The sequence below is a fragment of the Solea solea genome, chromosome 2, assembly GCF_958295425.1.
Source record: "Solea solea chromosome 2, fSolSol10.1, whole genome shotgun sequence".
Lineage (NCBI taxonomy): Eukaryota > Metazoa > Chordata > Actinopteri > Pleuronectiformes > Soleidae > Solea > Solea solea.
The window spans coordinates 24,732,092-24,755,164 of NC_081135.1; the positions used below are offsets into that span (position 1 = coordinate 24,732,092).

A 23,073-nucleotide genomic window follows, 5' to 3' on the forward strand; every position below is an offset into this window, starting at 1 on the left:
CTGGCAACAATTACCGAGAGCTGCAGTCCCGACTCATTATTTCCTCCCACTGTTAACAGAGGTTGTTAAGTATTTAAGTAAGTGATTTTATTCAAACGCCTGGGAAAAAAAAAAAATAATAGCAGCTCAATGTGCATCTCTGTGCACTCAAATGCGGCATTTTACTTCGGTGAGGTCATCACAATTTCCTATCACACTCGTGATATGAGAGGCGACAGGGAGCCATGAGAACTGTTAGTGAAAGCACAGGCCAGACTCAGAGAGACAGAGGAAGAGAGCTGGAGAGATCCATGATAATGTGATCTGATGACATAGTTGAGTGAGCTGTTCCCCTCTGGTGGTCTCACCATCGACCAACTCCGAGCCGGAGAGAGTAAATGTTGTTTGGTTTGGCTTTAATCTCCTCCATCAGACAGTACCAGGCAGGCAGGCAGGCAGGCAGGCAGGCAGGCGATATACGCTGCAAGTGTTTTCCATTTTGCCCCAGGAGAACCGTGTCAGGTTGTTCTTGATTGTGCACGAGCACGGATGCGTCCGTGCGGCACACTGAGAGGCAGCTTGTTCGAATAAAGAACTGACAACGCTTACAGTGACTCAACTGATGGGGCAAGTATTCACAGAAACACACATGCACATGACAACAGACAACAAAAACAAAGCAATTTTCTCTGCTGCATGTCAGAAACTGTCTGTCCGTGGCACTGAAACGATGCGTTGCCAGATTCTGAAAAGGGTAATTCATACTTCTTCTTTTTTTTTTTCACTTCAAAGATAATTACAAATAATTTCAGAGTCGCTTAAAAATTGTAATGAAATTGAAAACATAAGCTCTTTTGACAGCTCTGCCTGTAAAGTCACGTCTAACAACTCGTGCGGAGTTTATCCTTGACAAATTATAGCGTCATATGGTGGTAAGTGTGTTTGGGGGAGAAGAAAAAAAAAGAGAACGTGAAACCAGATGATGAATGGTGCTCAATGAAACTTAATACATTTGTCAGTTAAAGCAAAACAGTGTTATCCCTCTATGACTACATTTACACCTGGTTTTGACACAAAAGTGTGTGTACTGTACGAGTATCCAGATTATAACCTCATCACGATCATGTGACATGATTACATTCACAGCTGGGATTAATACGACGCTTCCAGGCTCATCACTGAGATCAGATTGCTGTTCACAATGAGATCAGATTGTCTATTCAGCTCATGCTACATCCTCGATTGGTCTATTTTCAGGTGTCTTGTACAACACGAGGGCTATTACTTACAGGTTCATGGCTACTAGATGATATATCGCTGGTTTAGTCACATACTATTATTTCCTTTTCACATTCCTCTCCTCGGTGCACAGGGTCATGTAGTCATGCGTCATCATGCAGTCATGTGTCATCACCAGGCATAAATTGAATATAAAGTGTGTATATCCTTGCTTTGCATGAGCTTCATCAATTTAAAATGTTTTCTTGATGAATAACACATGAGACCAATAAGAGTCTGTAGCCAATTCTGAGGCTTAAATCCAAAGATAAATATTAATCCTAATATGCTGAGGTTGTGCTTCACGACAGGGTATTAGGACCAGAAAAAAAACTTTTAATAAAATGATAATATTAGGAGATTCTTTTTTATCATTATCTAATGTATTATTATTAAACAGCAACAGAACACAGATGTAACCAGCGTTATCCTTGCAGTCCTCCACTACCAGACATTTCCTCACTACCAGAAGTCCTGATGCTAAAGATAAAGAGGTGCTGATGTGCCAAAAATAGTAAGTACTTCTTTATTTGTGAAGCCCCAATCAAAATGTCACTTCACCAAAATGCTCTGTGTTCCTCATCTGGACGCAGGTTTGCAGCTGATAATATGAGATTTTGCTTGAGTAATAATAATGAATTTATTCTTATAATATTGCGACTTTATTCTCGAAAGGTTATGACTTTCTCCTTATAACATTATGACTTTATTCTCGAAAGATTGCGACTTTATTCTCATAATATTACGACTTTATTCTCAAAAGATTGAGACTTTATTCTCATAATATTACGACTTTATTCTTGAAAGATTGCGACTTTATTCTCATAATATTACAACTTCATTCTCGAAAGATTGCGACTTTATTCTCGAAAGATTGCGACTTTATTCTCATAATATTACGACTTTATTCTCGAAAGATTGCGACTTTATTCTCGAAAGATTGCGACTTTATTCTCATAATATTATGACTTTATTCTCGTAAGATTGCGACTTTATTCTCATAATATTACAACTTTATTCTCGAAAGATTGCGACTTTATTCTCATAATATTCCGACTTTATTCTCGAAAGATTGCGACTTTATTCTCATAATATTACGACTTTATTCTCGAAAGATTGCGACTTTATTCTCATAATATTACGACTTTATTCTCGAAAGATTGCGACTTGATTCTCAAAGGATTTTCAAAAAAATGTCTTCAGTTTGGCCCAAATACTCCGTCGTAGTGCTCATATAATAATAATGTACCATATTAGTTTTACAGGTATGTGGTCACAAACCAAATCAAACATGTATGAATGCAATGATTAGCATGAATGTCTGTACCAATTTAAAAGTTGATCCAATGGTTGAAGCATTTCATTAACAAAAATAAAACACAGAAGGCCTGTTCCTTTTCAGAGTAAATTAAATGCATAGTTTGGGAAAAGCCACAAGTCAGTACCAAATCTTGTGACAGTCCAGTTAAGTAAATGTTGAATCGTGTTGATCTGACATTAAAGGAAATGCTCAGATATGGACAAAGAACCAGCAGACAGACTAGAAGCACTGGTGTGGCAAAAACAGCAACTAATGTAAGCCAGTGTTCTCCATCCAGTCGTTTATTAAGGAGATTTGCCTCGTATGAAGCGTTTGGCTTATTTTCATACCTTGCTGTGTGTCCATACTGTTTCAATAACATGCACCAATTAGGTCAGGACCTACGGTCCCACCACAAAGATGAAAACGTGCACCATAGCAAAAGCCCAGGAGAAAGCGTTATGAAATCATGTCAATACTCTGAAATGTTTCCTCGTCTTACAAAATAAAAAATATTCACATACTGACTCTATTATTGATGTGTGTGATGGAAATTTTAACCAAGATGCCGTGTGACAGATCTACCTTCAAGCCATAGCCAGGCCACAAGAAGATGCCTGAGACACTGTAATTGGCCGGATTGCTGCATCGCTCAATGACAACATTTTTGGATGTAATCAGTTGGCCAATGTTTACATTCCGAAGTCGATGGAAGAAATGTTCAAATCTTCTGAACTTTTCAACATTTTAAATTCAACTTCAGACTTTATGGGTCCCAAGGCTGACAGCAGCCAAATGTATGCTGAGCTTCAGGACAGTCATCGTGGGAAGGCGGCTGGCCTGAGCCATTCATTCCTCCACAAAAAAGAAAAGAAAAAAAGATTTCTGGTAATGTTTCCGTTATGTTCAGTTCAATTTTGCCCCAACAAGTAAATCTGCTTCCCGACCAAATGAAGGGAAAAAAAAAATAATCTGGCAGTGTTTTGACATTAGAGTTCATGCAAGTCTTTTCTCAGTCAAATCAATACAGGATCTGTTTTGAACAAGTATCAGAGGCAAAGAGACAGGGAGGAAAAAGTGAATGAAATTGAAAAATGTATTACATTACTTATCAAAGAGAGACAGACTACAACATGTCTGAATGCCCTGATAACAGAGCTTCCTGGTGCAAATATTATGGGGGGGAGGACCACAGTTGCAGACCATGGTGTGAGCCCACAATCCTCACTCTGTATTACCTGATGCACATAAAACAGCTGTCGTTCCCCTCTAGTTCCACAAAGAGTATAAGCTGTCTGTAGTTTGAACCAGTGCAGAGGTGGAACGAGCACTGAAATATTCTACTCAAGTAAAAGTATACTACTACTATTTTGATAAAGGTTTACTTAAGTACAAGTAAAAGTACCACTATTTTGATAAAAGTGAAGTACTGGTCTCAAAATGTACTCAAGTTAAAGTAATACAAAGTAGCTTGTTTAAAATGTACTCAGAGTAAAAGTTACTTAGTTACTTTAATTGTTTTTTAATTAAAGTCAAACCTTTACAAATTAAAGTGCTGACAAAATGAAATATGTAAACACATAGTGTATCAGTCAAAACGGGTCAAAGGTCACAAATGCTTTAACTTTCTCACTCACTCAGGGACTTAATTAGCGCCAATTCACCTGTCCTCATCGTCATTCACCTGTATAATATCTTCATCATCATTCACCTGACCTAATCATTCATTCACCTGTCTGTCCTCATGATTCACCTGTCTGTCCTCATCATTCACCAGTCACCATTCACCTTAACTCAGGTCAACATTTTTTTTTACTCACTAACGGATGTGATTTAAAAGGTAGCGAAGTACAGTACTTCCAAAAAAACACATACTTAAGTAAAAGTAAAATTACTTTAAATAGCACAAGTACACAAAAAACCTACATATATGTACATATATATACATATATATATATTGTGTATACACAACTAAAATTCATGCAGAAATATTTCCACCATGGGGTTTCATAAGAGTTTGACACTTGTAAACTCATTATTGGTGTACACACCTTCATACAGCCAGGAGGTGGTCTAATATCCAGTGTTTATATTGCGGTTGCCAAATATGAACATGGCAACAAAGGTGCATCTGACAGTTCCCTCCCTGTGTAGTTAAAACACAACCAAATTCAAGATAACATCTTCAAATTAAGCCTCATTAGTGGAGTAATGACAACATTGTACTGTATGTGTTTAAATCACCACAACTATCTGGTCATAAGTAATGTCTTTTATTTTTTTATTGAGATCACACATTATATTGGTTTTTTCCCCTTTTTTTTTGAAGACTCATATTTGTAAAACTTATTTGGTGTAAAAGAGTTTCCACTATGTGGTTGCTTCTGTGAGTATAATAATATTCCTGCCTTGGGCATACTTATTTATGTATTTTACAGGACGACCAAGTGTTATCAGAAAATTAAAAGCATAGAGGTTGAGTTGTGAACATGACAATACCAGAGGGAAATGTTTTTAAATTTAGTCTAGTAATCACTATGACAAACACTGCCCTGTCATTACTCCTCCTATTGTAAAAGCAGAGTCCAAAGGATTTAATAAAAGTTATTCATTTATAGAGACAGGAAAGGGAGATTACTTCAATACAAGGTTCAACCACTCAATTTATCCACATAATTATGTTGGGCACCACGTTCGCAATATGATCTAGAAAGAGCCAAGGACATTTATTGAGCTGATATTAATTGATTTGTCCTATCTACCCAGTCTGCTCAGAGCAGTGGAGCAGCACCGAGGTGCTGTCCTAACTCTGCATAAAAATAAATGAGAAGCCATGGGGCTAGTGTCTAAAGTCTAGGGATATTGTTCAATTTCACATCAGCCCTCCAGGAGGCGATTTAAACAAGCCAGCATGCTAATCAACCTGGTATAAAAGGCAGTTCTAGAGGGTGAGCCAACCCCCCCCTCGCTTCTATTACAGCAAGGCCAAAGATGACCTAAAGATTCTGAAAGGGAAAGTGTAATTAGGCCGGTGTTTGAGAGAACATTGCACTCTAGTGTACTATAAATGTACAATGAGGGGAAAATTAAATGACCTTTCCCGCATTCAAAAGCACTTCCTGCACAGTGGCACAGCATGGGCTGCCATTCTGTTTGTCACACTTTTCAATATCGAGGAAAAAAACAGAAAAAAAAAAGCAGCTCTTCACTATCAAAGGAGAAAGATAAGCACTAGACGTGTTGGCATGGAAAGACAGAGCATCGCTGCAAGGCACGGCATGAGCGGAGAGGATGTGAGCCTCCCTGCTGCCATCAACACGTCTCAGTGGAACCACATTGTGACCCTCGTCTGAAGAGGCGCAGCCTTATCACCACAAATAATTCAATACTCTTAATATTTCCTTCAGTATTTGTTTGCGGCCACAGAAACGTGATAGTGTTCATTCTCTGCTTGTGTGCTGAACCCACGGGTCAGGTGGTACCAGATCACAGACGTCTCCGTGACTCAGAGGTTAAAATAATCTGGCTTTTTTTTTTTTTCACATGGCCCAAACAGTGCCCTTAGAAAAGAAATCTGTCGTGTTGTTCCTCTCTGAATGACTTACTCATGCAAAATGCTGTGTCCAATAAGACAACTTTTATTAAAACAAGCTTTTCTTAATTGTTTCCTTGAATGATTTCCAAATGAAACATTCCTTATAAAATGATTGTACATAAAACACGCTGTCCCGAATACAAGAAACAAATAACAAACATCATTGCACCATTGCTTTAGCAGTAAATTCCTGTAGACCGACACTTCAGAATTATATTTTCTACTTTGTATTTGTTAACTCTGCCTTTACAACCTAGAATGTCCCTCAACTGCAACAGATGAAGGAGCTAAAAAGGACTAATAGCCATAAAAATCTGCGTGGAGTGAGTGGATATAAAGACTGACAAACACTGCCCCCTATTGACATAAAAATATTATGACAAATACATGAGCAATGAGTGTTCTTTTGTCTGTGTCAGTTATAGATTGTCAGTGTTATGCAAATCTACACATTACCTCTCCTTAGGCTGTCAAAAAAAGACAGCAGTATATTTGTGTATGTGGTTTCTTAATAGAAACTATAGCTGCACAGTTTTGAATCAAAATGACAAACAATTAATAATAATAATCAGTGCTGACAAACACACCCAGCCCTTATATATTATCAGATCAAAAGATCAGTAGATAGTGTTTAAAAACATTACATTTTTTTACAAGAATAAAATGGTATGATAAAACTTGTGTTGCCTTCCTCAGACCTGTGCCTCAGAACAGTCCTGTCCCTGTGTTTGTGCCTTCAACCTCAGAGTTGCTATTTGTTGTCCTTTACATTATCTGCGAGGAGGCTTAATGCAGAGGTGTGTTTGTTCTTTGGAATCTAGAGACATGGTGGAAATTACAAAAATAAAATAGAAGGCAACTGTATAAAAAAACATTTCTTTCCTCTGTTACTTTGGTTTTCCTCTGAATGCTCAGAATCTAAACGTTATATCATCAGTGGATTTTGTATGGTACCAACAACTGTTACTGATTTGAATCAGTTTTCAGTCAACCTTGTCCCTCCTTTTTTCATTTGAATGTCTGCCTGAGGCTCTTCTTCAATGCCAACTTTGACATCATTTTTTTTCTTGTTGTCATTTTCAGTTTTCATTTCTCTCTCTTTATCCTCACTCACGTTGAGGCTGTCTGTCTTTTCTTCCTTTGGGCCACACTGGTCCTTTTTGTTTTCCTCAGGTGTACCTTCACCTTCACCCTCACCCTCTTCTGAATCTGCTGTGCCGCAGGCTGATTGTTCCTCGGATTCCTCCGACTTGGGCCTTCTCATAGTTTCTGGTTCTTGCTCTGGATCTGCATGGGCCTCAGTGTTCAGACACTCTTCAGAGTCATCACTTTCAGAGTCATCTGGTTCTGTTTGTGTGGGGCTCTGATGAGGTGGCTGAGAGGTGTCTAAATACAGATCCTCCTCATCTGATTCCATTTCTTCCAACTTCAGATTACTTTTAAGATCTGATTCACTTTCATCTTTAGAAAGTGTTTTGTCCAATTCTCGCTGGTCGTCTTTACTTGTGTGCATTTCAACCTGAGACAAGTTTGGGTCTTGTGCATGTAAAGCAGTTTCTGATCCTCTTGATGATGTCTGCTTCTTCACCGAGCCTGTTGAGTGAGACTCTCTGACATTTTCCTCTGAAGTTTCTTCATTAACCTGGTCTGAGTTGGCACCTTCCCTAGTTCTCATATCTGGAGAGCTTTGGGTCAAAGGTGGACACTTATCAGCAGTGGGAGGAGAATTGCCATTGGCAGGAGGAGACTCTGCCTCTTCATTTTCATCTTCCTTTTTCTCCGATTCTGAAACAGATTTTTTTTAAAAAGTTCAATTCAATTCGTATAAAAGCTTTTATATTCACAATTCCTTTTAATTTTTTTATCACTATAGTACTGTCCAGCTAAACATATGCTTAACATACCTCATCAAAGAGCACAGCTAGCTGTTATTGCTGACTATTATTATTAGCTTTTCCATCTGAACAGGCAGCAGTCATTTCAGAGAGACACGCGTATGACGCAAAGACATGTGCTAAACATAATTTGTGTGGATTTGTATCAATAAGTATGATTTATTTTTCATAGGGAGAAACAAAGTTAAATAGCGTGGTTTCCAAACCTGGCTGTTCAAGATCCTGGTCTGTGTTCTTCTCTAAATCTAAACGTAAAACATAAAGACAGATTCAGAGGAGCTGAAGGTCAGTCTGAGGAGGAAGCAACATCATTTCATTTTCAATTTCAGTTTGAGACATTTTGGTCAGCTTAGGTTTCACTTTTCTGTCACATATTATACATGAGCAGATTTTAATGTTAACAAAAGCCAACAATCTCATTAACCTGTTAATAGTTATATTAAATTGATGTCTTTAAATGAATTATGAAATCTGATCTCAGGTAATCAATATTTTTGAATGTTACTGGAATCATGAATGCATCTTATTGATTACAAAGTAATTAATCACATGCATAGTTGATACAAAAATCACCTCTCTGTGTGTCTGGAGGTGAAGATTGTCCATAACTCTTTGAAAAAATTATATCTATGAACCATTTGACAGAACCTGCAAACAGTCACAATTGGTTTAATGCATCTGTTACACGATTTTTTACTATACATCAGTGGTGATAAATATGTTTTCTCAGGGTAACCTTTTTTTGGTTTCTCATCTTGTAAATCCGTGTTATGATCTGTAAAATAAATTAAAATTGAGAATGCTGTGGTTAATTCTGCAATTGTATCCCCATGTTCTCTTATTAATTTAAACATCAATTCATTATTAATTAAAACAGAAGCACAAGTCATGGACATTTTTAAAGAACTTTTCTATCATATTTAATTATTGGAGAATAATAGATCCCCAACACTCCTTCATAAAACATTGCAGACCAGAGAGCATGTTAACCTGCCTTTACCTTCTCCATGTCTGTGTCCATTGTCCTTGTCTTTATTGTGACTGGTAACACCAGCTTCCATATTACCGTCACCTTGGAAACGGTCAAGTGGTTGATGAGAGGGGAGTGTGGATGCTTGGTCCAACAGATGCTTTGATTCTTCAAAGGCCAAAATGAAAAGGTTAAAATATATTGTAATAAGACAGAAATCACAAACTATTGACTCTTCAATTTAGAGCACTGTTCGGCTTTAGAGGTATGTGCACTTGAATTGGTTTCTAGCCCTGATCTGCAGCAAACTTCACACAAATTCATCTAACATCAAACACACTCCTGATCAAAATTTTAAGACCAGTTGAAAAATGGCAAGAATTTACATTTTGCACTGTTGGATCTTAAGAAGGTTCCAAGTAGTGCTTCAAAATGCAAAAAGAAGAATGTTTGGTGCTCTCGTGCAAACCCCAAACAGGCAATTTTGTGCCGTTGAAGGAGACGAGGCCTTTGAAGACGTTTTTTGTTCTTAAAACCCTTCTCTCGCAGATGCAGTCTAATGGTTATATGGGGCTGCAGTTGGCACCTGTGACAAGCTTAATTTGGGCCGAGGATCGTCTCGGGTCTTGACGGACAGCCATTTGGAGCCTACGGCTCAGGACCGGTGAACTTTTTTGGGGTCTACCACTTGACTTTTTTGTTCCATATCCCTCAGGATCTTTTAAGAAGTTTAAAATGACTGTCTTACTGCGATCTTTTGCCTTTGCCATCAGGAGGTCATGACAAAGATTTAGGCTTTTAAAGGCTGTGGTCTTAAACCTTTGATCAGCTGATGAACAGCCTATTTCAGTTAATGGTTGTTTGCAATAAATTGCTTACCCTAATTTTTTTTGTCTCACTCCCATTTCTTCTTTTTGCATTTTAAAGCACTACTTAGAACCTTCTTAAGATACAACATGGCATCTATAACATGTGCTAAACATAATTTGTGTCGATTTGTGTAAATAAGTATGATTTATTTTTCACAGGGAGAAACAAAGTTTAAATAGGGTGGTTTCCAAACCTGGCTGTTCAAGAAATGGTTCCACATCAGACTGTGTGTCTTTAGTGATGTCCAACTCACCAGGTGGGTCGGGTTCCATCTCGTTCCCTAAATTTCTTCCCAACTGATCTTCATCGACATCTACTTTGTCTTTGCTGATGGGACTGTCCTGATCCAGACAAAACGACAGCTTTCTACCAAGAGGGGATGGAGAAGATATAGCTCCCTCATCCTGGTCTGCGTTCTTCTCTAAATCTAAACGTAAAACATAAAGACAGATTCAGAGGAGCTGAAGGTCAGTCTGAGGAGGAAGCAACATCATTTCATTTTCAATTTCAATTTGAGACATTTTGGTCAGCTTAGGTTTCACTTTTCTGTCACATATTATACATGAGCAGATTTTAATGTTAACAAAAGCCAACAATCTCATTAACCTGTTAATAGTTATATTAAATTGATGTCTTTAAATGAATTATGAAATCTGATCTCAGGTAATCAATGTTTTTGAATGTTACTGGAATCATGAATGCATCGTATTGATTACAAAGTATTTAATCACATGCATAGTTGATACAGAAATCACCTCTCAGTGTGTCTGGAGGTGAAGATTGTCCATAACTCTTTGGAGTAATTATAGCTACGCTTCCCTTGACATGACCTGCAAACAGTCAAAATTGGTTTAATGCATCTGTTACACGACTTTTTACTATACATCAGTGGTGATAAACATGTTTTCTCAGGGTAACCTTTTTTTGGTGTCTCATCTTGTAAATCTGTGTTATGATCTGTAAAATAAATTAAAATTGAGAATGCTGTGGTTAATTCTGCAATTGTATCCCCATGTTCTCTTATTAATTTAAACATCAATTCACTATTAATTAAAACAGAAGCACAAGTCATGGACATTTTTTAAGAACTTAACTGTTAATAGTTATATTAAATTGATGTCTTTAAATGAATTATGAAATCTGATCTCAGGTAATCAATGTTTTTGAATGTTACTGGAATCATGAATGCATCTTATTGATTACAAAGTAATTAATCACATGCATAGTTGATACAAAAATCACCTCTCTGTGTGTCTGGAGGTGAAGATTGTCCATTACTCTTTGGAGAAAATATATCTATGAGTCCTTTGACATGACCTGCAAACAGTTACAATTGGTTTAATGCATCTGTTACGCGACTTTTTACTATACATCAGTGGTGATAAATATGTTTTCTCCGGGTAACCTTTTTTTGGTTTCTCATCTTGTAAATCTGTGTCATGATCTGTAAAATAAATTAAAATTGAGAATGCTGTGGTTAATTCTGCAATTGTATCCCCATGTTCTCTTATAAATTAAAACATGAATTCATTATTAATTAAAACAGAAGCACAAGTCATTGACATTTTTTAAGAACTTTTGTACCATATTTAATTATTGGAGAATAATAGATCCCCAACACTCCTTCATAAAACAATGCAGACCAGAGAGCATGTTAACCTGCCTTTACCTTCTCCATGTCTGTGTCCATTGTCCTTGTCTTTATTGTGACTGGTAACACCAGCTTCCATATTACCGTCACCTTGGAAACGGTCAAGTCGTTGATGAGAGGGGAGTGTGGATGCTTGGTCCAACAGATGCTTTGATTCTTCAAAAGCCAAAATGAAAAGGTTAAAATATATTGTAATAAGACAGAAATCACAAACTTCAATTTAGAGCACTGTTCGTCTTTAGAGGTATGTGCACTTGAATTGGTTTCTAGCCCTGATCTGCAGCAAACTTCACACAAATTCATCTAACATCTAAATTTTGAGACCAGTTGAAAAATGGCAAGAATTTACATTACACTGTTGGATCTTAAGAAGGTTCCAAGTAGTGCTTCAAAATGCAATTTTTTGGGGTCTACCACTTGACTTTTTGTTCCATAACCCTCAGGATCTTTTAAGAACTTTAAAATGTCTTACTGCGTCCAACCTCAGCAGCAATGGCACACTGGGAGAGGCCTTGCTGATGCAGCTCAACAACCCGACCGTGTTCAAAGAGAGACAGCTTTTTGGCCTTTGCCATAAGGAGGTCATGACAGTGTGGACAGAAAATGGCAATGAATCCACATTTTTGCAAAGATGTAGGCTTTTAAAGGCTGTGGTCTGAAACTTTTGATCAGCTGATGAACAGCCTATTTCAGTTTAACGGTTGTTTGCAATAAATTGCTTACTCAAATTTTTTTCACTCCCATTTTTTCTTTTTGCATTTTGAAGCACTACTTAGAACCTATTTAAGATCCAACAGTGCAAAATGTAAATTCTAGCAATTTTTCAACTGGTCTTAAAATTTTGATCAGGAGTGTATGAATGTAACAGCCTTTATTTTAAGTACTATAAGTAACTGTGTTACTGTTAAATGTGTTGCAGCCCCATGTCTTGAACTGACCATTGAAAAGAAACAATATCATACCTGCTGGCGACCTCTGCTCCTCATCTTTGTTTTGTTTAGCAAAACAAGCTGGACAGGGGAAATAAGCCGTAAGTTCTTGGTTAATACATTACAACATGGCAGTAGCAGCAGTGGCTTATGTTTCAGAACTGCACCTCAACAGCTTTATATTGCTGCATATTAAACTGTTACACATAGTTTTGGTAAAGCATCAATTAGTTTTACTGTACCTTTTCTCTTTAGTTTGCAGAACACTATGGCCAACGCCACACATATGAGCACAATAAAGATAGTGACAAGGCTGGCAACCAGGGCTACAGGTGAATCTTCAAAAACACCAAAACACAAAAGTCACAATTATAGCAATTCTGTATTACATTACAGTACATCCGTGACACATGTGGTACTTTTACAGTGAAACATCAGTGTATGTTTTTGAACATGATCTTGTAGCCCGTCATGTTATTGCACCTAGTGTTTGCACACAGAGCTCATACATTTATTCCATTATCATCACCATTATTGTTTACAGACATGTGTACATATAATGTGTGTGATTTTCTATCAACATTGAAAATAAATTAAGTCTGCAACGCTTGAAAGATCAAAAACTCTGCTTCAAATTCTGTGTTGTGTTTTTAATGAAACTCAAAACATTTGGTGACTAAATTCTATAAACAAATCAATTTTTGAAATGAATCATCATGAAATGACAAACACTTGAGTGAAAACTTACCAGAGTAGCAGCTCTTTGATGTGAATGTAGCCTTTTCATTTGTCAGAGGGTTGCTCACCACGCAAGTATGTATTTGATCAGCATCTTCATCCTCCAAGTTTATTGTTAACTTTGGGCCCAGCAGCACATTTCCACGTGATTGCCACTCATACTTCAGTACAGACTGAGGGTGTGTGGGTTCTGCGGAGCATGTCAGCGTTGCCTGGGTCCCATGTGTATTAGAGCTGCCACTACTCATGTTACAGGAAATGGTAGGCTTGGCAACCCTGCCTATATGAATGTATAATTAAATTACAATCACATACATAACATTCAACAAGACATTAAAAACAAATGAAGTATTGTCTCAAAAGTAACACATACTGGTGCTGCAGTTAAAATGTCCACAAGGACTTTTATACTATATGTCATTATTAAATTATTTAGCTACAGAATGCAGGAACTCATCAAACTGTTTAATGTGTATATGTTAGTGAAAAACCTACCTATCACCTGTAATTCATAGTGAAAATTATACAGCAGGTTCTCCCTATACGCTTCCAATTCATATTCTCCACTATCTTCAGATCTGACGTCTATGATATCTAGTTCTGCAGTGACCCAGTCGAGAGTGACTCTGTGTTGATATTGGCCGTACACGTCCTCTTCCTTGCCATTAAATTCCACCACTTTGTTGCCATTGTGTTTCCACAGAATTTCATCGGGTTGTCGAGTGATGTCTGGTCGCAGTTGGAAGGTCTGCCCTTGGAGGACATATGTAGGCTGTCCAGAAACTATAGACACAGAGAATAGGAACGTGTGGATACATGCAGGATGATATGAGGAAAAGTGCATTAAAACAAGATCTCTGTGATTTAAAGTTATTATAATTTACTACACATATTATGCATAACAGAATAGTTGTAGAAAACCCTCTTCTTCTTTAGGCTTCTTCCTTCCGGGCACAGCAGATCTTCCTTATCACTTCTGCTGCTATTCTTCTGTCACACATCGCCATGACACTCGTCTCCACCCACTCTACCCTGCCTACACTCTCTTCTTCACCTCTTTTACACTGTCAATTGTTTTGGATGGTGGACCCCGGGTATTTAAACTCATCCACTTTCGCTTACTCCACACCACACCACTTGTCACTCTGTCTTGCTCCTACTAACCTTCATTCCTCTCCTCTCCAGTGTATACCTCCAGCTCTCTATTCTCTCTCCACCTGTCATCTACTCTCACTACAGATTACAATATCATCCGTAAACACAACATGTCCATCACAAATACAAACAAGACGCTGTTAACATCCAGGAAATGGACATTGAGATGGTAACATCTTACACATACCCGGGTGTTCACATTAACAATAAACTGGACTGGTCTGATCATGCTGCTGCACTTTACAGGAGAATGGCTACCAAGCTATCATCTCTGATGGACAATCTCTCCCACCCCCTGCAGGACACCATCACAGCACTGGGCAGCTCCTTCAGTAACAGACTGAAACACCTAAATGTCTGAAGGAGCGTTATTGCAGGTCGTTCCTCCCTGCAGCTGTTCGACTGTACAACAAACACTGCTCGCAGTAGACCACACATAACCAGGCTACTTCCTCCCTATCACATGCAATATACTGTAAATTTACATTAGTGCAAAATTTCCCATGTTCAACCTTTGTTTATTTTTTTTAATATAATCTTAGTGTTAATATTTTTTATATATTGCACATTTTTGGTAATGCATGTTTATTATGTTTGTCTCTACTGTCTTTGCTACTGTAACAATGTAAATGTCCCCACTTAAGGAAAGGATCTTATATTATCAGATCTCATCCCTGATGAAACCTCACCCTCATGTCCTGCACCACTCTCACATAGTCCACTGCCACTCCTAACTTCATCATAAAATATCACAGTTTATCTTGGCACACAATCATAAGCTTTCTCTATCCACAAAGACACAGACACACAACTCCTTCTCTACATTTCTCCATCAGCACTCTCAAAGCAAAAAATCGCATCTGTGGCATTCTTTTTTTGGCATGAACTTCTTTCCTTCACCAAGCTTCTTACTCTTTATAGTGTGGCAGATTCAATTCAATTTTGTTTGTATAGCGCCAATTCATAACACACAGTATCTCAGGGAACTTTACATGGTAAACAACTATTACAAAGAAACCCAACAGGAACACAATGAGCAACTTTATGCGTCTGTAATTTACTACAGTTCTGCACATCACCTTTGTTTTTGAAAACCAGTACCACTATACTTCGTCTCCATTACAAAAGTATTTTCTCACTCTCCAAGAGTGTGTGAAACAATGTGGTCAAAAAGTCCACTGCTATCTTTCCTAGACATCTACATACCTCCACACAGGTATGACACCGCAACCAACTGCCTTTCCACTCCTGAGGCACTATCTCCGCCATCTGTTCTCCTCTCGCTCTCTAATTTAACTTATTCTTCAGCTCCTCATAGTACTCCTTCACACTCTGTTCACTTGTTAGAACATTTCCATCAATGTCCTTAATCACATACTTAATCACTCTAACCTGCTGCACATCCTTTCCAGTTCTGTCTCTCTGTCTTGCCAATCAATTCAAGTCATTTTCTCCTTCCTGATTGTGCACTCTCCCATACAACTCATTATAAGCCTTTTTTTTTTTTACCTTTTTGTGGTTGCATAAAATATAAATGGAGGTAGACAGTTAATCTGAGTCACGTTTATAATGTTCAGTCTTCATGAGTCATGTGCTCATTCAAATTCACTGACCAGTTTCGATACAGTTAGTATAACTTGTTGTAAAACTCTTAACTGTGATATAAGAAGATATATTTTCTGTTGTTTACAATGTAATAATAAGAAAAAAATATATATCAAGGATTTTGGCCTTCAACCTTGTGATCATTGCATGACCACGGTATGGAACTTCAATCATATGACCAACAAGTGGGTGTATAAAGTGGCCTAAAATTAGGCAATGTGTTCAAGTATCTTAGCCTTTATATAACCATTAAAATGGTGTTTCTCACATCAGTGTCCTCCACTGTTGAGCAGATATTCCTTAACTTGTGCTTGGCATCACAGAGATAATGAATTGAAAACTGAAATGATTTGTTGATTAATAAAATTGGTCAACTTTTTAGACATCATTGATGCATCTAGCTTTACTCATGTTGTTGCTAAACAGAGTCAGACTAGATGCCAATTCCCTCTTGTCAGTGTGTTTTTTTTTGGTTCAGCAGCAATAATAGGGATTGCTGTGATTGGCAGTTTAGCTTCAACTAATTAAAAGATGACAATGCACATGAAAACGGCCTTAGCAAATGGCTACCTTCTTCCACAAGCAAGACACCATGGACTGACAACACAGGGACCATGTGTACCTTCTTCTCAGAAACTTGTTCTTGAGCCATCATTATGCTTGTCAGCAATAACATTAATATCACATATATCGATGCATTTACTCTGCTTGATTCCAATGTCGAAAAAGTTCTATGGAAAACTCTTTCTTGGTTTTCTGAAAGGACATATTTTTTTTTAATATGAATAACCTTGTGGGCTTGAGGGCAACAACATCAGCTATCAATAAACCAGACATTATGGGGAAACAGCATTGTGAATGCAGTCTAAATAACGGCTCAGGAGACTGCAGAGAAAGATGAAGGAGGCCATTCACATCCAGCACCAGAAACCACTCTTACACAAAGACGGGAGTTGCAATATGCCCTCCATTTCAGACCATCTATCACACAGGGCTCAGGTAACACATTTCAACTGACCACTTCCCACCCCACAAAGAAGACCATGTGGATATAAGGTTATAATGTAATACAATTAAATACAAGTCAATCTAACAGTGCAAAACTAGAGTGAAAAAGCACCACAGAGAACAGCCTCTTTGTCAGAATATAAAGAAAGAAAGAAATAAGCTACAACAGAGAGAGTAAAGTATGATACTTGCAGGATCTGTACATGATTTATGATTTTTAGGATAAAAGTGACAGTTCATTATCTGCATACAAAGTATTAAAAAAGGGTGGCACAGGGAGTTTAGACGCCAATAAACTGAAAAAGCTGGTAAGACAAGTGAGCTCTGTGGTGGGGATGGAGCTCAACAGTGTGCAGACAGTGACAGAGGATGAGATTGAAGCTGAAAAGCCATTATGGACAAGATAACCCTTCTCATCCCCTCTGTGCTGAACTGAGGCAGTTTATGAGCAGGTTCAGCTACAGACTCAAGTTTTAGAGCATATTCCATTAAAAAACAGGACAAACCGTCACCTTATATTGCTCATGTTGCATATATAGTAGTTATGTTACCTTATTTATTCGCCCTACATTTTGTTTATCTCTAATTACTGTTTGCTGCTATCCTTTGGAAGGCAGTGTCAATTTGAATTTGCCCGTTGAGCTGCCCATTGTGTAAGAATTAGTGACATTCAAAAGGAGAGACCGCAGATAATAACAAACTTAAGACTCATCAAAGCATGAAACATGCACTCTGCATTCGGGCTGTTTTAGTATCATGGCGACACAAGATGGCAGTCTCCGTAAAGCAAGGCCCTTATTTACAAAATGGCTTATTATAAATCTAGGAAAATGTAATTATGTCATTATATACTTGCATGAACATTTGTAGGAACAGTATGTTAAACTTAAACGCAAATACTACGAGCTCAAATATGCAGATTGGAAGTTCAATGAAAGAACAATCTCAAGGTGTGTCTTTAGGTAAATCAGAAATTATGTATAAAAGGAAAAAGCCAACTCTTCTGAGCCATAGACTTGTTATTACCTGTTCTTACACAATCGAACTTGTTCATACTCTTAGGCCATAGGTAAATAATGTACTGCTGTCTCTCTTCCCGTTTTCATGTCCAAGCGGGAAAATAAATCACTACAATGGCAAACAACTCACCTATGCAGGACGTGAGGACACACCAGGCCAGGAAGAAGCGACGAACCATTTTTACGACAGCATGTAACTCACAGGTATGCGGCCGCCATGTGACTTATACGGTCACTTTTCTGGTCGACGTAAGGTGTTGTCATTCCCGAAATGTAGAGTCGAAAAGGTAAAACCATAAAACTTTTAAAAACAAAACTCCCCGCGGTACCTGCGACAGGTGCGTCTGCACACACTTCACAAGAATTGTGAAGAGTGAAAGTTAGTTTCACCCAATTGCGACACCGCAGTTTCCGGTCTCTTGGAAAGTAGAACTTCACAATAAAACATTTTTTTAAAAACGTCTCCACACTTCAACACAATAACAGCCAGAAACGGAGTGTGTAAATGTCAGCAGATTGCTGTTGCTGTTGTCCGGCGTAGAAAGTATTGAACCGGGACACAGTCTGCTATGTTACCCAAATGCTGTTTTTCCCTCTGCTCTCCAGTTGAAAATAATGTGAATACCTCACGAGGAGAAACTTATCTTCCGCTCTCGCTCGCCATCATGCCCTGACCTGTCCAGTCCTCTTCATGGCGCGTGTTTGATTACGTGTGGGACGCTAGAGGGCGACAAGTGCTTTTTTTTTTACCTCAATTCAAATAAACTTTATTGAGCGCTAAAATGTTATGAGAACTGTGAGCCGTTGTAAAACCTCACCAAAAGGAAAGGAGTAATGCAGCGTTTGGTAACGGACATGGAGTTAGTGTATTTAAAAAAACAACACCTTACATTATTATTTACTGAATAAAGTAACGTCGTTACATATCGCGTTACTGATCACAAGCCTACAGTCCAGCCATTCTGAAAGCAGACACGACCTCATAATAGAAATACAACAAACATTATATAGAATTCAGATGATGGGACTCACAGTAATATGTTTATGGATACCAGCACACATTGGGGTTAAAGGGAACGAAATAGCAGACAAGGCGGCAAAAGCAGCAACAGGACATAATAATATAGATTTATTTCAATGTCAGAAATACCAAAGGGAGAGAGAAGTAATGATTAAAAAGTTGAGAGACATTGATGAGGAATTGGAGTTGGTAGATGTATTGCGGAAGAACCGGAGTGAGTGTTACAATATATTACTTCAGTTTCTTAAAACTACCAAGTTGATTGGGAGGATATAGGATGTGTGTGTGTGTGTGTGTGTGTGTGTGTGTGTGTGTGTATAGGTTGTTGTTTTTTTGTGTTTTGTAGTATGCAGAAAGATTCTTGTCTGCCAGATTTTTTTTTTTTTTTAAATGTTTTTAATGTTTTAAACTTTTTTTATTTCTATAGGCTACTTGATTTTTTTTAATTGATTTTGTTTTAATTTCCAATGTATTTACTTGCTTCTGTAAAGCACTATGAATTTGCCTTGTGTATATAATGGCGCTATACAAATAAACTTGCCTTGCCTATGTATATCTGTGTATATATATATATATATATATATATATATATATATATATATATATATATATATATATTTATTATATATAAAATATATATAAAAAATAAATAATAATTATATATATATATAATTATATATATATAATTATATATATATATATATATATATATATATATATATAAATGATTATTTATTTTATTATTTTTACTTTTAAGTAATAGTTCAGTTAGATCAATGTTTCGATCCACACTCCATACCAGATGGTGGCGGTAATGCACCAAATCGTTGTTTGCCAACCGCCATTAAACCTCAGAAAAGAAGAAGAAGGCGCATAAAGCGGAGACTCGTGACACACAACACACCTGCTCATCTTCACGCAGGTGTTTTTCAATCAGCTAATGACCGCTGATTGCTTCCTCCTCCTCTTCTTATTTAATCTTCGTCCAGCCAACAGTTCCGGGATGTTACTTTGAAGAGAAGCTGCACGAGCCGTGGAACGAAAAAAAAAAGACGCGAAAAAAGTGTCGCTGCTTCGCTACTGAAACTGTTCCGGGAGGAGGGAACTTGTGACGGTAATGCACCAACCGCCATAAAACCTCAAAAAAGGAAGGAACTTTAAAAAAAAGAAGAGAAAAAAAAAAAATAAAACTACCGCTGCGTGACGTCAGACGCCGAAAAGGTGGCCGCGTGCATCAGCTCCTGTATAAAAACGCAGCAAGGCGCTCCAGGATGGCGTGTTCGACCTGGTCCAGATTGGTGTCCCGTCCAGAATGGTGAGTAACTTTTGTCAAGTTATCTTAATGGTGACTCTGTTTGCTGAATTATATGCTCAAACTTAGCCTTACCTCAATATACAAGCTGTGCCTCACTGTCAGCTAGATATCTAAATTGGCAGCCGTTGAGTCTGGTTACAGCAGTTAAATCATTGGTTTAAATGGGGCTGCAACTAATTTCTATTTTCATTAACCTGTCATTTATTTTCATGTTTGGTCCATAAAATGTTAAATGTTGTTCACTGTTTCTAAATTCACTTATATTCTTAAATTATTTGGATTCAGTGATTGCTTAAATAGAGCAAATAAATTAGCAAATATTCACATTTAACAAAATAAAAAAAATCTGAAACTCAAACACTTAAACCAATCCATTATCAAAATAGACAAAACAAGACTAAAAACAAGTTAAAATGGCTGCTGTGCTATGTTAACTCACTGTTGCACTCATGGTCATTATAATTGAGTTTTTCACTGGAAAGACTTATTTGTTTTTTATGTTAAATGTTTAAAAACAGATTCAGCGTTATACATTCAGGGTTCTTACAGAGCCTTGAAAGTCTGGAAAGTGATTGATTTTAAATATAGTGTTTTCAAGGTTTGAAATGTGCTTTAAATTCGAGCACTGTGTTGGAAAATGCTGGATTTACTATACATTGACCAGTGTCGTAATTAAAAAAATGTGTTCTGGAAATTAAAATAAAATTAAGGCGTGATGTTTTTTCTCTGCCGTCTCGTATAAGTGTTGCTCCCCGTGTTTTATTTCCTTGCGCACGCCCCTCACCTGGCGATCACGTCAGGAATTATCCAGAACCACTAAGCCGCTCTTTGTAAATTCCAACAAATTCCGAGTTGTGTGTTATTGACTTGTCGATGCAAAGAAATAGTATGCTAAATTGACCCTCAGAACCTTTAGCAATTGGCTGTTTTTTGTGGGTTTTTTTTGGCTGGCCCTAATACTCCTTCGTACATAATAACCTCTTAACATTTGAAATGAAATAACTTAAAAAATATATAGGAAGGGGAGTGGCTTATTCTGTAATCATTTCTTCTCCTTACACTAGTGTAGTCATATTTCCATCATCTGTTTTTGATGTTTCGTTTCTTTTTGAAATAACAATTTGAAGTGCAGTTGCAGTAAATACCATTTCATTGTTGCATATATATATATATTTTTTTTTTTTTTTAAAGGAACAACCTGCTTCCTGCTCACAGAGACCTGGTCGGACCCGCCATATACAAAAGGCTGAGGCAGTTAAAAAAAGGTGAGTGACACCTTTAGATATAATTTACTACATTATTGAAAATGTTATGGCTAATTTTCATAATGTATTTAAGTGATGGCAATATATCATATTAATTTAATCACACATGTATAATATAAGTTTTTTGTGTTTTTAAAGAGTGTGGCTACTGACATTTCTATACTTGAACTTAAAAGGCATTTGTTAAATCTTAATCAACTTTGTTCTACATCACTTGTGATTATGTTAATTTCTTTGTTTCACTGTTAGAATAGAATTTGTGCTGGCAGCAATGTTTTCACTGAAAGTGAGTCTTTATATCTCAGGCTGGGTGAACCATGTCTGTACCTCATACAAACACATTGTAGAACACCTTACCTAGTTATTTTACACCTGTAACGGTATGAACTTGAACATTGTCAAGGCTGGATACTGGACTCAAACATGTTTTTGTTTGTTTTTTTTCCCCCCAGATTGATCTTCATGAAGATTGTCAAATAGTAGGTGTCATGATTTAATTCTGGGTGGCCGCTGTGTCCCCACTCTTTCTTGGCCACTGTGCCTACATCTATCTGCATTGTCCAACATGGCCACGTTCTTTCTATTCTCCTGCTTTCTTCTGAATCTGTCAAATAGCTGAGGGTTGTGCCTTGTACACTCTGTCACAAGGTTAAGACTTCTTGGCCGCTGTGCCTTTTCTTTTTTTCCTCTTTTCCATCGTGGCCATTAATCTACCGCTAGCCCTAGAACGCTTAAATAGATCCTGGTGATCTACAGTACCTGGCTTTAGATGGCAGCTTTGCCATTGCCTTTGTATGGCCATACGTCCCTTAATGCAAGTCGGCCTTGATCGCTAACTGTGCCCGCGCCTTCATAGTCTACTTGTGTTATTGTACGTCTGGCCTTGCGCGTATAGTCATTTTATATAGGCAAACATGGGTGCCTTCCGCGTCCATGCACAGTAAGTGAACTAACCTGTACCTTTCTTCTAGCATCAGTCAAGAGGAGCACCGACATCCCTGCATGTCCATCTTAATTAGATTGCGTTTTAGTTAGGTTTAGGTAAAATTTCAAATGTTAAGTGCAGTTTTTCTTTCTTGCTTGGCCGCCGTGCCATTACTATACCTGCTCTGACCTGAATCTTGATTCTTCATGGCCTCTGTGTCATGACTGTACTTGGTCTTGGTGTTCATCATGCCAGTCTATCATTTCTGATCTGTTTTTCCTACTAAGTTTTCGTGCGTGTGAGAGAGTGACTGTGAGAGAGTGACTGTGAGAGAGTGACTGTGAGAGAGTGACTGTGAGAGAGTGACTGTGTGTGTGACTCTGTGAGAGTGACTGTGTGTGTGACTCTGTGAGAGTGACTCTGTGAGAGTGACTCTGTGAGAGTGACTGACTTGGAGTGTGTGTCTGTGTGATGACTGACTGACTTGGAGTGTGTGTCTGTGTGATGACTGACGTTAATCTGACCTTTGGACCAAGACTAACACTCCAATTGACT

General features: G+C 37.7%; 1 protein-coding gene and 1 long non-coding RNA gene across 14 annotated transcripts; one reads left to right on the forward strand and one right to left on the reverse strand.

The window, feature by feature from the left end:
- Positions 1-6,171: 6,171 nt before the first annotated feature.
- LOC131455232 (claspin-like) lies at positions 6,172-18,617 on the reverse strand. Of its 13 annotated transcripts, none has more exons than XM_058622743.1 (15): positions 18,123-18,616; positions 13,701-13,988; positions 13,216-13,485; positions 12,710-12,805; positions 12,501-12,548; positions 11,557-11,694; positions 11,293-11,331; positions 11,130-11,204; positions 10,806-10,844; positions 10,643-10,717; positions 10,081-10,314; positions 9,048-9,185; positions 8,784-8,822; positions 8,254-8,292; positions 6,172-7,937 (listed from the first exon to the last, which is right to left on the reverse strand). In XM_058622743.1, exons 1-15 carry the CDS (start codon positions 18,169-18,171, stop codon positions 7,129-7,131), a joined length of 2,376 nt encoding a protein of 791 aa, XP_058478726.1. In that variant the 5' UTR covers positions 18,172-18,616; the 3' UTR covers positions 6,172-7,128. The 13 variants fall into 13 exon arrangements, with proteins under 13 accessions (XP_058478726.1, XP_058478729.1, XP_058478728.1 ...); XM_058622746.1 differs by having other exon boundaries at positions 10,141-10,314; positions 18,123-18,612; XM_058622745.1 differs by lacking the exon at positions 11,293-11,331 and having other exon boundaries at positions 18,123-18,617.
- Positions 18,618-19,871: 1,254 nt separating this feature from the next.
- LOC131455170 (uncharacterized) lies at positions 19,872-22,841 on the forward strand. The gene is made up of 3 exons (XR_009239775.1): positions 19,872-20,328; positions 21,520-21,593; positions 22,046-22,841. It is a non-coding gene; the product is annotated as an uncharacterized LOC131455170 (long non-coding RNA).
- The last annotated feature ends 232 nt before the right edge of the window (positions 22,842-23,073 follow it).

What these genes read in the sequence shown, in the direction of transcription:
- LOC131455232 (XM_058622743.1), bottom strand. Translation starts at nt 18,171, where the DNA reads ATGGTTCGTCGCTTCTTCCTGGCCTGGTGTGTCCTCACGTCCTGCATA. An exon ending in CTATGAATTACAGGTGATAG is followed by an intron (nt 13,486 to 13,700) that starts GTAGGTTTTTCA and finishes ACATTCATATAG; the next exon opens with GCAGGGTTGCCAAGCCTACC. An exon ending in CCAGGATCTTGAACAGCCAG is followed by an intron (nt 7,938 to 8,253) that starts GTTTGGAAACCA and finishes AATCTGTTTCAG; the next exon opens with AATCGGAGAAAAAGGAAGAT.